Genomic DNA, 16,828 nt, shown 5'->3' with positions numbered 1-16,828 from the left:
AGCCTCCCACAGGTGTAGCATCTCAACCCCCGAACACAGCCCCCTCTAAGCTGAGGAGGCGGCGATAGCACGTGCGCTTAGCCAAAGCGGCGCCAAAACTCTCATAACAGACTCTTAGCAGGCGTGGCCCAACTTTGCTAACAGTCGATTGCATGTTACAAAACTTCCTATGATCATTCAGAGACCACCAACGAGACCAGTCACGATTGTATGGGCACCAAAGGGCGCTACTGTCTACATCCGCACTAAAATAATCCTATACATCCGAGCTAATTTTTAAATCTATCAATATGACAGTGAAGATGCGAAAAAAGTTGAAAAGAGTTATAAAATGAGAACACACAAAAAATACGTGCAAAACAGTCCACAATAAAAATGTCATTACAGTGAGTTCCAGAACTATGCAAAATTAGTTGGTGCATCAATGACCCTTTTCTCACCACATGCAGACCCATGGACACAACGATCACTCTAAAACAAATCAACCAGAAATAAACCGGCTAGAAGTGACACAAAACCACAATAGTTCAAATAAACAGTACTTGGCGGTAAAGTAAAGACTATCACGCACTACAGTTTGCACCGCTTTTCACATTGTACAGTCATTCACTTTAAATACACTGCACTGCGCTGCCGTGTCTGCATCACTGTGGTCCAAAACTAGAGTTCATCATTCACCAAACCACACTTAGATGACGTATGAGCTACTACTAACGCGTATTAGGCCGATGGGAAAGTCTCCACAGATCACCTGACTGCTGTATTACACTGCGCAACACATCACCACACAAGTCACGTGACCGCTTATGACTTCGTCTCTTGTTGAAGTTGGCTTCCAGAAAGACAGGCGAGGTAGTCAAACTTCAGGTACAGACCTAGCCACGTAGTCTACCAGGTCTGCAAGGATTTTAATTGCAGCGTTGTCATTAAGTAGAGATCTCAGGTGTGGTGGTTCCAGGGGGTGCCTTGTGAGCCTCTGCAATTTGTGGATGTAGGCTCTTGTTTTAACGCAGTCCAATAAGTAATGAGCCACAGATGAGGCACTGTGTCCTAAAAAACACTGGGAATTGTTCTGTAATTGCAGGCGGTAAAAGTAGTGCGGGAAACGTCCATGGCCTGTTAACAATGTGGTCAGTTTCCTGGGGGGCGGGAAACACCTCAGTATATCCAAAACACTCGGTGTCCATCGATACAGTTCTGTACTGCAGTGATTGGTCGACCAGGAATTCTGCCACACTAAGCGACCAGCTTTTAGTAAAGCAGAACGCACCATGTGCTTAGTGATTTTGCCGTGCACATCTACACATCGCGTTGCGGCGTGAGTTGCTATGATGTCAACAAGTTCATTTCCCCAGACTCCAGAGTGACTGGGGACGTGGTATATATGTACTGGTACGATGGATGCAAGAGAGCTGATGTTGTTCTTGAGGATTTGGATGCTGCTTGAAATGGTGAAAGGGTTGTTCAGGGCCATGAGTAGGGAGAGGCAGTCTGTATATATGTGCAACGGAAAAGTGGGTGTGTTACAGAAGAAATACTGGATTAGTTGGTGCAGGGCTATTGTATCAGCATTGAAAGAACTAGTGGGGGAAACCAAGCGGAATCTTTGGACGGCTTGTAGGGTTTCAAGGTCTGAAAAAACGACAAATGCAGCACCAGCAGACGTAAAGGTGTGGGAGCCATCTGTATACGCATGGAGTCCCGGTCGTGACATGATGTGAGGTACCTGTTGGACGCTCAAGCGCTGGAAGGGAATGTTAGTTCGTCGTGCCGGATGAATTGAAGATAAGTCAATGGGAAAGTCAATTTCAGACGGGTTAACTGTAAGTGTGTGAAACGTAATGGTTTGCTGCCGGTGAAACAGAAGGAATAATCGAGTTTGAATATCCAGGTGAATGCTCAGCGGCAGAACATTTGCAATCACCTCGAGGGCAGCAGTGCGAGTGGTGGTGTATGCTCCTGTAACAGCAAATAAAGGAGATCTCATTAGATAATGCACACGAGCGTTTAAGCTGTCGTGTTGGTGTGTGTACCACCACGCAGGAGCTGCATATGTTGCCACAGGCAGTACAACGTGTAGATAAAGTTCTCGCAAGTGATCTCTGTTCCCGTAAGTATGCATTCGGGCAAATTTCGTTAAGGCCGCCGTCATTTTTTCCATACGTTCTTTCAAATAATTTGTATGAGCCACAAATGTCAAGTGACGATCAAACATGACACCTAATATTTTTAGTTCGGTGACGTGCTTAATACTGACCCCGCCCAGTCTCACGGTTGGCTTACGTATCGCTCCTCGCTCCCCACGACGAGATACGAGCAGACAGGCACATTTTGCGGGATTCAGTACCAACTTGACACCTTGACACCATCGATGTACTCTCTTCAGCGCCTCCTCCGCAATGCCTTCCAATTGTTTTCTCGTACGACCCTTCATTAGAACTATGGTGTCATCAGCGTATGCCTGTATGTACGCATCTTCTGGCATACCCAATTTGAGTAAATCATACACACAGGCATTTCACAGCAAAGGACTCAGTGGAGATCCTTGAGGGCTGCCTTTTGTTGTCGTTGCCTGTATCTCTCCCGAAAACGTCTTATAATGAACTGTACGACCTTTCAAAAACGATGACAGAAGATTGTAAATGTTGGAAGGGCAGTTATGAGTTCGGAAGAAATAAAGCAGAGCAGGATGCCAGATGGAATCAAAAGCCCCTTCAAAGTCGAGAGAGAGGATTAAGGCAAGACTTCCCTCATCTCTACACTGCTGCAGCTGTAATCGAAGAGCATATAGAGCAGAAGTGGAGGTTTGTCCTTGAGTAAATCCGTATTGATTGGGGTGGAGGAGTTGCGCCCCGTGCATGAAAAAATAAAGACGTGTCTTTAGCATCCGTTCCAAGACTTTGCCAAAAATAGAGGTGATGCAAATTGTCCTTATGATTTTGGTTCTTGCGGAGGACGACCAGGCTTCAGGAGAAAGGTAACCCTGGCTTTCTTACAGTGCGGTGGGAAGTGGCCGAGGTGTAAAGCACCATTAAATATCAAAAGCAAAAACGGAGATGCGAAAAGAAATAACAGTTGCATCATGTAGGTCGTGATACAATCAAGTCCTGCAGCAGAGTTAGGGTTCAAATCTCTGATTGCCTTTTGAAGTTCCGTAATAGTGAAATCATCATCGTGGGATGGCGTTGCATACGTGTTTCTTGTAACGAATATTCTTAAGGCACGTTGAGCGAGCGTGTCATTTTGAGTTGAGTCAGTTGGCAGGAGCCGCTCCAGAAGAGGTCGTCGTCGGAAGTCAAGAGGGCCGGAAGTGCCTATCGGGAGGACCATTTTTGAAAAGCAGTGGTGAAAGGGAGGCCGAAGATATTTTTCCTTGACGCCATTGTGCAATTTCTTCGAATGGCAATTTCTTCAGCTTGCTCTATTCTGCATCTATATCTGGCCAGAGACCTATAATAGATAAAACGGAGATCATTCCTTAATAGCGGATCGCGGCATCTTTGATATCTTCGGCGTAGTGTGCGAACAGTAGATCTTTCTTTGGCTAGTTCATCAGTCCACCAAATATTGCCGTTAAATTTTGTAGGTGCACGTTCATGTTTTTGTTTTAACCTAAAAATGTTTTTATAGAAACAGTCTAAAGTATTGTCGAGTAGGTCCGGTGACGCCACGTGCTGCGGGTTCAAGTCGTTAAGCCAAGGGTCCTCAACGAGCTCTTCCACGAGTCGTCTTCCTCCAGTCTTGGTCAGGCGTTTCTGTCGGGAAAGAGAAGACGATCGAAGGCCAAACTCGATATATCTGTGTTCCGAAAGTGTAGGGGTGTCTCGAACCTTCCAGAAGGTTTCCCTTGTCCAGATAGGTCCAGCAACTAAAGTGATGTCAATCCAGGTATCAGCATATGGCTTTGCGTATGTCGGTTAAATGCCGAGTGTGAATAAATTTCGCTAGCTCATCTCCACGGCTGTTCAAAACGGTGCCACCCCATAGTGGGTTTCTTGAGTTAAAGTCTCCGGCGATTGCAACGTTTACCATAGGATGACTGTCTAAAATTCCTTCTATGGATGTTAATATATAAGAAAGGGGTACTGATGGTGCTGCATAAACTCCTATCAATAACAACGCCAGCTTGTCAGATTGCAGCTGCAGAGCCACGATGTATGGTGAGATGGAAATAGGGAACACGTCGAACCTGGGCCGTGGAATAATCACCACACAACGGGGTGTGTGTGGGTGACAAAACCTATGCCAGCTTTCTGGTAATCCTGGAATCGTAGATCCACGAGCATATGGATCACACATCACTGTCACGTCAACGTCATTCGATTTTATAAAATCTACAAGGTGACCGCTGGCGGCACGGGTGTGGTCAAGGTTCGCTTGAAGGAATATCAATGAAGCCATTTCACATTTTTGAAGGTCCGGGCGTTAAAACAGGAGATAATTCAATGAAAAACTGAAATAGCTATAACACATTCACAGTTCTTAGTAGGCGAAAAATAACAACACAGAAAGTTTTTGTTTGTAGGTAAGTGAGTGCAGTTAAATGAGTAATATATTTCCATTGTGATATTTACGAAGTTGCGGAGTGAGCGGGCGTGGCGTCCTCATAAATTGTTTTGGCACGCAGTCTTGTAATGCGCGAGGCAATAGTAGAAAAGCACGGCTCGTTGAACGTGTGATCAGGGCGTCTACCCGCCGCGCGGCACTCACGGCATACCACCTTATTTTTATCTGTGAGCGTGCATTCTGCTGCAGAGTGGTTTTCAGCGCAGTAAGGGCAACAGACATTATCCGAAGTACAACGGGTATATACATGACCATACGAACAGCACCGGTTGCAAGCAGCAACATAGAAGTTTTCTTTTATAGAGCAGGAGGTCCAGCCAATAAGGAGACGGTCTCGGTCTTTCAGTAGTTTGTACACAGAAGGGGAAACCTCGATAATGTGTACATTATTGCCAGAACGATCTTTGAAGCAGGTGCGATGTCTAAAGCCTTCTTCAGGTATGTCCAGATCATTGCGAGCGTTAATGTTCGCTCTCAAAATTCCAGCAGTTATACTAGGATCCACTCCAGATATTTTGAACTGAAGCATACGGCGGGGCAGGCGAGAAATTCTGAGCGCTGTTTTTAACTGCAAGTGGTTCTCGAGTGCCTTTTCCAAGTTATCTATGGAGGTGCGGTCGGCAGACACGACGGTGAGCCCCGATCTTGTAGGGATTAATTTAACTTGTTTTACTCCAATTCCAGAGGGGTCTTTACCAAACGTAGACTTGAGGAGTCATATTGTATCAGGTCCGGGATGACCAGACGGCAGAACCGGAGAAAGAAAAAGAACATGACTGGGGTCGTTCATGAATGCGGCGGTCTGCTGCATGTTGTTGGACTGACGAGTGCCATTTGCCTCTGGAAAGTTGGGACCAACAGACCCGCTGCTCCGAGCCGTTTGATCATTTCTGAGAACGTCCACATATGAAACGTGCGGTGGTGTTGGCAAGTGTGAATCCTGGGTCCCACCTTGTTTAGCGTCTGCCACCTGAGTACGTAGTTCTTCAATTCTACCCTCGGCACGAGAGAGCTGTGTAGAGAGAGCGATGACCAAGATCTGCATATCAAAAAACATTTCCATCACTTTTTCTCGTACCGAGACGTTGATCTTATTCCGAGAGTCAGACAAAATGTTCATTAGAATTTTCCCCACTTCGGTGTTCTTGTTGATGTGTTCACTGGAAAATTCGGCACCATCGGTGACCAATCTCCCCAGCAGTTGGTTGCAGGAAACACGAGAACATGATTGCTCGATGTCAACAGGCGGGGGATTGTCCACAGCATCCTGATGTGGATCATGGCTGGGATTGCCCACAGTTAAAAGAGAGTGGATGGAGCCACGGTCAGCGATTACAGCTACCGTTTCACTACTCTCTTGGTAATTGACAGAACTTCGGGATGGCATGGATCGAACCGTTTCGTGTCGCAGAGATTGCATCGTCTGATTCAGATACTCCATGAAGGGTGAACTCTAAAAGAGGGGGCGGAGCAATACTCCTTCGGCGACCAACGGCTGTTAAGCCTAACCGGGCCCCACAGTCCTTGCAAACCTAACAGGTCTCCAGAATCAGTAGCAAGCGCTCACCCTCTTGTCTCCAGATATTCATGATCCCGATGCAATGGTCGGAGAAGGTCAGGAACCAGTTGAATGACTTCAAAAGATCATGACAGCACAGAACGCAAAATTCCGCACCTCTTCTTCATCTGCCTCGGGACTTCGCCCGATAGCATTCTTCAATACCTTCTCTTTCTTTGTGTTACCGTTCTGCAGCCTCCCACAGGTGCAGCATCTCAACCTCCGAAAACAGCCCCCTCTAAGCTGAGGAAGCGGCGATAGCACGTGCGCTTAGCCAAAGCGGCGCCAAAACTCTCATAACAGACTCTTAGCGGGCGTGGCCCAACTTTCCCAACGGTCGATTGCATGTTACAAAACTTCCGACGATCAATCAGAGACCACCAACGAGACCAGTCACGATTGTATGGGCACCAGCTCATACTGGCATTCCCGGCAAACAAGATCACCAACCTCGTGGGTCGAGATTTAACTCGCTTAGCCAGCGCTGATGAAGCTCGGCCCGAGTGCATGCATCCTGCAGTCATAGACCAGGAAGTTACTCAGCACTATGACCTCGTCCATAGAACGTATTCCTCCCCGCACAAATCGCTACCGATTAACCAGGAAAGATTACTCCGTACCCTGTGGGCATACACCTTCCCACACAAAACCAGACTTCACCTCTTTGACGCGACACAACTCTCTTCATTTCGTTGCTTCTGTAGAGAGCCTGGGAACCTTATACACATAGTAGGCGGCTGCAACAAGTATGCCGTAGATCCATCCAACCTCCACGTTTCCATAGAGAATTGGGAGACAGCCATGGCCAGCTCCGGCCTGGAAGATCAGTTGCTCTTGATGGAAACGGCTGTCGATTCGGCCCCCTCGAATGAGGACGCCTCTCTGAAACTTTGCCTCGATTGAATTAAACTTCATTTTCTCTCCCTCTCTATACAAGTGATGATTACTGCTGCTTGTGACTTCACTTGGCTATCATCTTTCCTAGAGCCCAATCGCTGTCATTGGTCGCTGAAGGGCCATTAGCAAGTTGCTATCTCCAGTGGTTCCCTATCCAATGCCGTCTTATACACGCCGTCCAATGAGTTTTTATAGCCATTCTTTCTTTCTAACAGCTCCGTTAGCAGATAAAAGATGAGCAGAAGGAAATTTCCTTAAATGCCACCTGCCACAATTGGCAGTCGGCGCCACATACTCGTCACACTACCATAGAAAACATTTTGCAGGTACAGTTAAATGAGCTCTTCAACACTTTAGATAAACTCGCCGCGGTGGCTCAGTGGCTACGGCGTTGCGCTGCTGAGCACGCAGACGCGGTTTAGATACCCGGCCGCGGCGGCCGCTTTTCTGATGGAAGCGAACAGCGAAAACGTCCGTGTGTCCGAAATTTCGGCGCACGTAAAGATCCCCAGTTGGTCAAAATTAATCCGGAGCCCTCCACTATGGCGCGCCTCGTCGTCGGCGTTGCGTCGGCGCGTTAAACCCAACAATAAATAAATAAATAAATAAATAAATAAATAAATAAATAAATAAAAAAATAAATAAATAAATAAATAAATAAATAAAAAAGCAGTAAATAAATAAATCAAGACTTTCGATAAACGCTTTCACTCTTCTTCGCATCTGGAAGCACTGCAAAAACTATCGCTATTGCCAGCACAGAGCAACAGTGCGTGATTTGCTCGTCGCTGCGGATACACCTTCTGTTTCTGCTTCGCTTTTGTGGCTTTTTTTCAAGTGGCTATCAAATGCGTTCTATTCTTCAACTTAAGGAAAGCCGGCAAATAGCCGCTACACCGGTGTAATGACGTCATTCAGCGGTCGAAGAACGCGAAGACCGGGAAGGAGAGAAAAATATTTTGAGCAAGTTTCTGTGTTATCTGGCGAGGAGAGAGCAGTGATTTTTGGCTGGGGCACATTGCGACCCCGTAATCTAATGTGTTGGTTGACTACTTCCTGCAAGCACTCAAGATTTAGAAAAAAGTTGAAAAAAGTGTTGCAGGGTCGCTTTAGTTTGGCGAAGACAAAATATCTGGACAAAGAAACCTTCATTATGACTTTGTTTTTATGCCGACTTGATAAGGAAGCGAAAAACGAGCACAAAAAATTAACAGAAAGAAACACGCCTGTTTTTTTCTTCGAACCCATTTGAACCCGTTTGAACCGGTTCGAACCGGTTCGAACCGGAACGGAATGGTGCTCTGGAACTGAACTTGAACCGAACCCGAAAGGCTTGAACCCGAACCCGAACCAAACCCGAAAAAATTCCGGTTCGACACCCTGCAAGCACGTTTTCTCTCTCCTCTCTCTCCCCTTCCCCATACAATATCAGGAACATGGAATGGTGCCTCATGGCGTTTGAACGTGTGAGCTTCATGACGCCGTGACACGAACATTGCGCGTGATCGCACAAGACAGCAACAGCGGACGAAATTCGAGTGCAGGCCGTTTTCTCTCGTAGTGGCCTGCTTTAAAGCGTCAGCACCCTCACACCATGCACATACTCGCTAGCCAATCTGGTCTTGAGCAGCAGACCATGGTGCAACACGGAATTGTGACCACCATATCGGTGAACCGGTTTTCACAAAATAAATGCATTGAGGTGGGGTAGTGGTTAACCGTTGGTGAATTTGGAGTATAAATGTTTTCATGGGACATTGATGGATGACGCTCCACGGCGTCGTGGTCCACAGTCGATGACGACGACGACGACTAGAGAGTGGCTGGCGTGCAGCTTGAGCGGGCCCGGTGATGACCGCCATGTACATGCTTTAAATACGTTGGTCGCACCTGTTTGTAAATACATTACGTCCCCATCAGCAATTGGTGGTCCCATCTGTTCTGCCTACAGGCAACAATATATCGATTAAAATATATGCAGTTGACCCTCGTTATGACGAAGCTTTCGGGAACAAAAATTGATTTCGTTATAGCCGATATTTTGTTCAATTGGATTATGATTTGCTGGCTATGCACCGCGGTGGGAACCACGAAACACTCCGAACAAAGCGAATTTGTCAAAATGAGGGTTTAGCATATCAGATTATTATATTAAGCTATAAACCAGGCATTAAAATGTACTAAGAACTTTCTCCTTCAACCTGACAAAGCAAGGGGGTCAAACGCCATGGGCCGGAATGGCCCAGCGCTGAAACGCCCTGCTCTCAACTGTCCGTCCACGGCAACAAGACAAAAGCGCTTATGTCGCAGCATGTGCAGCACCCCACCACAAAACTCTCTGTGTGGCTCTTATTTTTTGTACCCAGGCAATAAGGCGAATTAGAGAGTTGCTTATCAGAAAAGTGTAGTCAAAATGCAACTGCACCGTTGTTAATAACATGTCACCCAATTCAGTTGAATAATATAAAATCTTAGCTATTGTATTTCTAACCGTGAGCCCTTACTTTAACTAGTTAGAGAGTTAGCATTGCATTTTTCAATAGCTCGTTACCTCATTGCGCCCCACCCATGCGCGAAAGAGGTTTCGATCATGGCGTGTCGGAGGCAGAAAGGAACAAAATGAATCATTTGTCCATCAAGATGTTGTTATAACCTTGTTGCAGCGTCAAGCGTGATGGAATAAAATTTCGGGGCCAGGCTGAGACGTCGTGCAGATGCGGGATGAAATAGTCTTTGAAGTTCGTAAAACACAGCGCGTCGGCACGAAAAAGCTGCACGCCAAGACGTTCGAGACCCTAGTTTCAGCAGTACAAGAGGGTCAGTGTAATTTGAACTCGAATGCGCAGTAGTAATGGACGCAATACTGTGTTGAACAACCTAAATAAAAGTGTCGCAAATCAGCCCAATTACGTAGCATATAGCTTTGGTCAAAGCTGGGTGCGTTTAAGAAAATCGTCGAAATTACGACACAAACGATCAGAGACGGATAAGCAGCAGCGTTCACGGGATTAGGTATAACCAAGGAGGTTAAAAAAATGCAATTTTGTTTAACCTCCTTGGGTATAACTAACCCTGCTAATGTCTGTCGAACATACCTGTGACCAATGTGATTCGGCTGTTTATACAGTCGATTGCGGTCATTTTATTGCAGTGTTTTCGGTGCCCCTGGCGTACTCAAATGTAGCCATTGGCCTGGCTGGAACCGTCTACACAGCTTTGGTATGTGTCACCTTTTTTTGAGCTCATCTTGAGCGATTGCGAAAATTCGATTGCCACTTCTTAAAGGTAGTCGAGAGAAGCGTGAAAGCTTCGTCACTTCAAAGCTTTGTCAAAGTGCGTCCAACCTTCGCCGTCCAACCTTCGTCCAACCTTGTCAAAGTGCGTCATCTTCAAACATTCAAAGATCCAAATAGCAAACAAAGAATGAACTCATGCGATGGTTTTTTGCGCACTAAGTAAACGCATTCGTGAACGATCAAAATGAATACCGATACGTGCTTTATGAGACAAAGGTAAACTATTGGACAGGACGCCATCGGTCACACTAAGAAAGCTTTCGCTTTAGAATTAAACAATGCTATGTTGCAGACTGAGTTTAGGTGCGTGAGCACAGATGTGCCCCTTGCGCAACGCATCAAAACGAGGGCTAACGCAGGAAGCTCCACGCCAGTCACACGGCGTCGTACCAAGTGGCACACCAGGGCCTCCGTAATCAGCTCCGTTGCCGAGCTGCCGCGGTTTGTGGAGGTCGTGCCCGTGCGCACTCATAGATAAACGCACGGATCAATGCGCTACATTTCCGCATTCGTCCGCTGTACAGACGCGGTTGCTGACAACACGGGCCCTCGGTCCTCTCCACCGTTTGTTGTGCCGCGGCTCAGTGCTGGCGCTGTACTATTCCTAATTCTCGCCTCACCGACGATTTCAGGCACGTCTGACGCCGAAGATTTTTGCGCTTTGAGCTTCCTATGCTTACGCATATAAAAATGCAACATTCAATCCGTGCATTGCGTACTTCTTACGTACTCCCGGTGGAGACTTCGCGCAGAAATAGCGACTTGCTAAGAACCTTGAAAGAAAAAAAAAATAAGTCCGCCCAACGAGTCACGGAAGGAAGCGTGATGGCTAGGAGTAACGTGTAGCGACGGGAAGCAAGCGCCCAGGACTTAGTTCTTTATTTATTCAATACTGCAGGCTTGAGAGCCCATGCCCAGGCTCGAGAGCTAACACTGCTTCTCGCCCACGCTTGTGGCCCCCGCCTGTGGCCCACGCATGGCAAGCGCGAGCTGCACGTCCAGTAGTGTACTGCCGACCATAACCAACGTAAAGTGCAGCCGGCTGGTTTTCCGGACAAGGTTGGGGAAGGTGTTCGATTGTATTCGTCATCACGCAGCCGACTGCCATCTGTTGAGGGAAGAGTGTTGTTCAGTGTACCGGTGAGGCCAAGCCTGTAGTGGTGCGTTATCTCCCTGTGCGTAACTAGCCTGTCTCTGCTCCCCGTGATCGTAGGGATGTCTTCGTGGAGGTCAGTTTGGTTGCCGAAATATCGGGCTGCCTCATGGGTCAGTTCATTTCTAGACATGGACGAGTTTACAGGTAGTGCGGAGAAACAACATGTGGGCCGCCATATTAACCGAGTGTATACCGAGAGAGGGGGTTAGAAGCAGGCCGATGGAGAGATGAGATAGAGAAATTAGGCGGCAAGGAATAGAGTCGGTGAGCAGAAGAACAGGAGACGCCTTCGTCTTGCAGTGAGAAAAAAAGGGTTGATGATGACGATGATGATGACGACGGTAATGATATTATAAATGATTCAGTCTGTAGTGTTTCTGACCCCCTAAAGGTTACTACAAGTTCTATCATCTCTTCGCTCGTTACCACCGGGTGCACGGCATATGTGGAGCATGCAGCAGGCCTCGTTGTAAGGCGTCTTCTCAACGTCGCCGAAAGACTGCCGTACACTATGCGTGGCTAGAGGGGCGCACGGGCTGGTTGGGACCGGCTGCAATCCATTCGGTGAAAGTACTGTTCGGCATAGTGAACCGCGTCAAGGGATCCTTCGCCGCACGGGATTGTTGAGGCCGGCGCCTCCAAAGGGCCCCTCGTACATTGGCCTTCGTACTTATGGGGCCCCGATGCGTGATTGGCAAACGTGGCTGAACTAGCGCCATCTACGTGTTCACTTAGAACACCCTTTCCATTCTCTTGAGCAACAGGTACACAGGCTTCCCTGTTCGGCCTCTGGGACCTAGGGGTGGAGTGTTAGGTTTTCACGCTAACGGCCTGGGCTAGAGTCCGCATGGTCCCACTTTTTTTTCGTTTAAAACATTTTTTTGCTGCAACTTGAGCTTTTTGGTTATTTCTATGCATTCTTGTCAGAAATAAGGATGCTTTGGTAAACTTTACGTCGTTTTAGCCCAGGAACACGTTTATACCTGTTCGGTTCTTGTAACGATGAGCAAACGAGGCGAACGGGGTTGTGTCTAGGAGACAAGGTTTTTCGAATATGCGGCCCGGCCTTGTGTGCCTTGGGCGCGGGAGAGGGGACTGCAGACGCGGGAATTGTGCAGAGAGTTGCATTACTTTTCCGAGTTACTGTACTTTGTGGCCAGCGACCAGTAAATGCGGTTGCTGCTGTGGCAAAGGAAAAAGAAACGGGGGCTTCGTTGGCGGGAATCCAGCGCAAACAACATTTTCAATCTACAACAAAACTGGCTGTGTATGAAAGTGTACGTACCTCAAATGCGGGTCCAAATTACAATACATACATGATAAATGGTTTCATCACGTAAATTTCTCGTTCAGTGGGCTAAGTGGCATGCAAAATTATAAAAAAACTATGTGAAAACCCTAATATCGGAAAACCGAAGAAAAAAATAGTACACGCCGTTTAGCCATGCTTATTGCGGATTATCGTGGGAAAGTAGCATACATACTTGCTTATGAACCATTGCGCATTGCCCCTGTGCGAGTATGGAATGCTGGTAGCCTTCAGAGTACGTGCGCGTGATTCAAGCACGAGTGCATAAGTGTGATACTAGGAATCGGTTTACCAACCCATTGAGTGCTTGATGCATGCTCCAGCGTCCGTAGCGACGGACTCCGCAGCATCGTACATTCCAGCTTAAAACCGTGACTGAATACGAAACTACCATAATTTGCGAATCTCAACGTACGTGCCACTTAGCTCGAATACCCCAGAAACTGTCGGTTATACGTGGAGATTAGGCCTAACGTTTCGCCTTGAGGTCTTACGACGTCAACCACGGTACCCGCATCTGGATGCGCAATAAGTGTTGTTGATGAGGGAGTAATAGATGACCAATTGAGTGACAAAGTTAACATTGGCACCGGGAGCCGCAAACGAGCTCCTCGAGAAACGTTCCATAGCACGAGGCGTTCCTCAGCGCAAGCTTAAACTCGGCAGTAGTGAAGCGAGGCCATGCCCGCTATTACACCGCAGATGACGGGAGCGGAAGAACGCAGCCGAACTAGCCGACAGAAAAGCAGTTAAATCCATCATTATAGTCAATTCTTCCATTACATGGTGGCAGAAACGATCAGCGGCGCAACGTGTAGGAGAAGATCGAAGCCATTCGAAAGCTTTAAAAGAGTAGTGACACGAAATTTGAAAGCTGAGATAACCATGTAAAACGCTTCCTTTTTATCAGGAGATATCTCCCAGGAAGTTTCAGCAGCAAACGTTCAGCGAAACATTTAAAATTCACTTTAATCTTCGCCCACACGAGAAAGCCCAGAGCGGACCGACATGACATCATCTGCTACTTGGCCCAAACTGCCGACGTCGGACGAAGCCGACGCGCTGGGTGTGGTGGGCGCGCGCTCCTCGGGCGTGTGTACACGTCATGGTTTTGGGACTAACGTCATGCTGCCCGGGCCTGTGGGGACGGCGAAGACCTCGGCCAGTCTGGGCGCGCGCGTGCGCTCGCTCGCGCGCGCTTGCAGAGCGGCAGCGATACGGCAAGAATGGTGACGTCACGTGATACCTCCTGTCATGGCGGACGCTGGGCGTTCGTTTTGTCGAAACCGAAACAGGCACGAATAAATGACGCCGTAAATGAAAGTTTACAGTGCGCTCGACCGCCTAATCTGTCATTCTATGGTTAGTGGGCTGGTAGGCACGCATAGCAGGAAAAAAAATGTAACAAGGAAATTTCGAGTCAGTACTCCTTTAAGGCGGATAGCGAAGCAATACCCCTCAAGAGCCTCAAGCAGGAAGATTACGACGACCTTTGGAAACGCGAGGCGGAACTAAAGCGTCTCATGCGTTCAATGCTTCCACATTCACAAACCGTAACAAATTCTTGGTTGTCCTAGACAGATTATAACGGTTCATGAAGTTAAACCTCAAATAGGCACGTTAGACGCGTAATATAAATATACATTGATTCTGTAGCCTTCACGTTGGTCTTTACGACGTGCCATGCAGTGTCACACTCATTGTGCGTCGAAATGCGGGTACCGTGGTTGACAATATGTTAGGCCTCAGGGCGTGAGGTTAGGACTAACGTCGGTCGGTACCTGTCAGCGTCGCCCCTACCCTGTGCTGTGTATCAACATTTGCGCGAGTTAGTTAAAAACCAGAAAATACAGGAAGATCCACGATTAAGGTTTCTTGTAGTGAGCGAGCGATCGAGAGAGAGAGGGTAATTTTAATGAATGGAAGAAAAACGCAGCGGTCGGCTTGACCATATAGGCTCTGTCCTGCTACGTCGGTGAGAAAAAGGTAAGGGGAAAGAGCATGGATATAGAGGGTGACAAGTGTTACGACTATAAGATAAAGATTGGGGTATAACCATATACAAAAGATGCCAACACCGTGTACAGTGCTTGTTCAATATTTCACCACAACGGGGCCTGGGCTACGACCTAGCTGCCAAACCGCTGCTTTTCTGGAACGCCAGCACTGCCTTCAACGCTTTGTTTGAACGCAGAGGATCTGGCGAGGATGCCCACATGACATCCTGAGACCATGCCCAGCTAGTCTAACAGGGCCGACGAGTAGACGAGCTACCGCGATATCGGCCGAGGGAGGACAGTAGTGCTTTTCAACTGAAACAGATCGCAGAGATACGCATACTATTTTATTGTGGACGTTCGTCTTCTACCTGACAGCAGCGCTCATTCTCTCGCCACAGGGAGGCCTGCGCAGTGTTGTGTGGGCAGACTGCATTCAAGCTGCGGTAATGACCGCGGCTCCCTTGACCATGATCGGAAAGGTCCTCTATGACTCGGGTAGAGTTGTGCCTCCACTCAAACCTATGAGTGAATTCAATGCTACAGAGTACATGTTTCGGTGAGTGCTACACTTTTGTTTCTGTCTTTAATCGATTCCACACTGTGCCACCATCAAACATTTTTCTGAGCTAGAAAATTGCACCATAATTCCGCGTTTAAAATAGGGAAATTTCTCTCTGGATGGCGGAATGACCAGTCCATTCTTTTAATTAAATTGCTAGAGCCCAGCGTGTACAAGTCACAAGAAAGTTTGTCAACTAGGAGGCAAGGACTCTAAACAAATTATAACTATACAAAAATATTGATACGAACAATCAAAAGTTAATAATATTAATCGCACGTTTGGCAAACCTAAAGACTTGCCCTATAGCTTAACGTTTTTCCTATTCAAGATGTTAGTAGTAACAGGCACGGTTACTTACAGAGGTTATAAAGGACCTGTACGCTTTCGGAACGTATAGTGTGCGTATGTACCGAGAGGGGGCACCCCTGCTTCTTTGGATTATGTTATGCGAAGAGGATTAAAGCCTGGAGGTCATTTGCCCGTACGCGGCGTGGTGTGTGATTCGGTGTCGACGTGGCACGTGCTTGCGGGATGTCCATTACCTGTCCAGATTTTCTCAGCCTAGAAGGAACTAAGCCTGAATTTCCCCCCAAGCTCGTTTGTCAAATTAACGACTTCTACTCCTGCCCCAGAACAAACTTCGACGCAACGAGCGACGAGAACTTCTGGAGTTGCTTGCTTCCAACGCTGCCTCACATTCTCATGAGGATGGGCTTCGACCAGATGGCAGTGCAGAGGTTTATGGCAGCCAGGACAGAGCGCCAAGCTAAGAGGTGAGTTATCTATCCAGCATTCACGAGTCATTTTTCAGTGGCATCCATGCTGTTGTTCCCTCCAGAATAGCCGTTGCTGGCGCGGCGTCCGTCGTTTCCTTCTTTATATTGCAAGGATGCACAGGATTGGCCATGGTCTACTGGTACAGGGACTGCGATCCGGTCCGGCAAGGCGTCATACAAAGCTATGATCAGGTGACCGTGCTTTATGCATATTCACGCAAGATGGCGCACAGGCGGCATTTGTCGGCTGAGTGACGGTCGAGTGTTAGTGTGGATTCTATTTCCCGCTGGCCACTCATCCGCCTTGTGTTCTGAGCAAGCCACGAGCTGACCACGACAAAAAAAAGTGACTGTGTGTCTTTCAGCGAGTAGTCACCTGAGTACCATTTGGTTGTGGGTTTTGTGGTGGAAATATTGTTCGGTGTAACTCAAGCTACAACGCAGTATAAAACACACACAAGGAAAAGAAAGGGACATACGCAGCGCTGTCATTTCTTGTCCTTGTGTGTGTGTTTTACACCGCGCTGTAGCAAGAGTTATCTGGAACCAACCAGCCCAGACTCCAACCTTACAAAGTAATATTCGGTGGCCGGTGCGGTATAACTCGCTCAATTTTTTCAGGAAAACATCGTTGGGGCGGTCATCGATCGCCGTGTTGGACGTGTTATAACCTTTGTCGGGACCCTTCACAGTTTTAGTACCCACAGG

General features: G+C 47.5%; 1 protein-coding gene across 2 annotated transcripts in view; it reads left to right on the top strand.

Moving 5' to 3' along the window:
• Window positions 1-16,828, top strand: part of LOC144139457 (putative sodium-dependent multivitamin transporter) — a 53,155-nt gene that overhangs the window by 10,257 nt on the left and 26,070 nt on the right. For both annotated transcript variants that reach the window (XM_077671793.1, XM_077671792.1), the window contains 4 exons: window positions 10,173-10,240; window positions 15,181-15,338; window positions 15,977-16,117; window positions 16,183-16,312. In XM_077671793.1, the coding sequence (XP_077527919.1) occupies window positions 10,173-10,240; window positions 15,181-15,338; window positions 15,977-16,117; window positions 16,183-16,312 (497 nt within the window). The remainder of the gene's footprint in view (window positions 1-10,172; window positions 10,241-15,180; window positions 15,339-15,976; window positions 16,118-16,182; window positions 16,313-16,828) is intronic.

The sequence above is a fragment of the Haemaphysalis longicornis genome, unplaced genomic scaffold, assembly GCF_048455015.1.
Source record: "Haemaphysalis longicornis isolate Haplotype H1 unplaced genomic scaffold, Haemaphysalis longicornis Haplotype H1 scaffold_5, whole genome shotgun sequence".
NCBI lineage: Eukaryota > Metazoa > Arthropoda > Arachnida > Ixodida > Ixodidae > Haemaphysalis > Haemaphysalis longicornis.
Note: the sequence above shows the minus strand (reverse complement) of the source record. Positions and strands in the feature narration are given on the sequence as shown.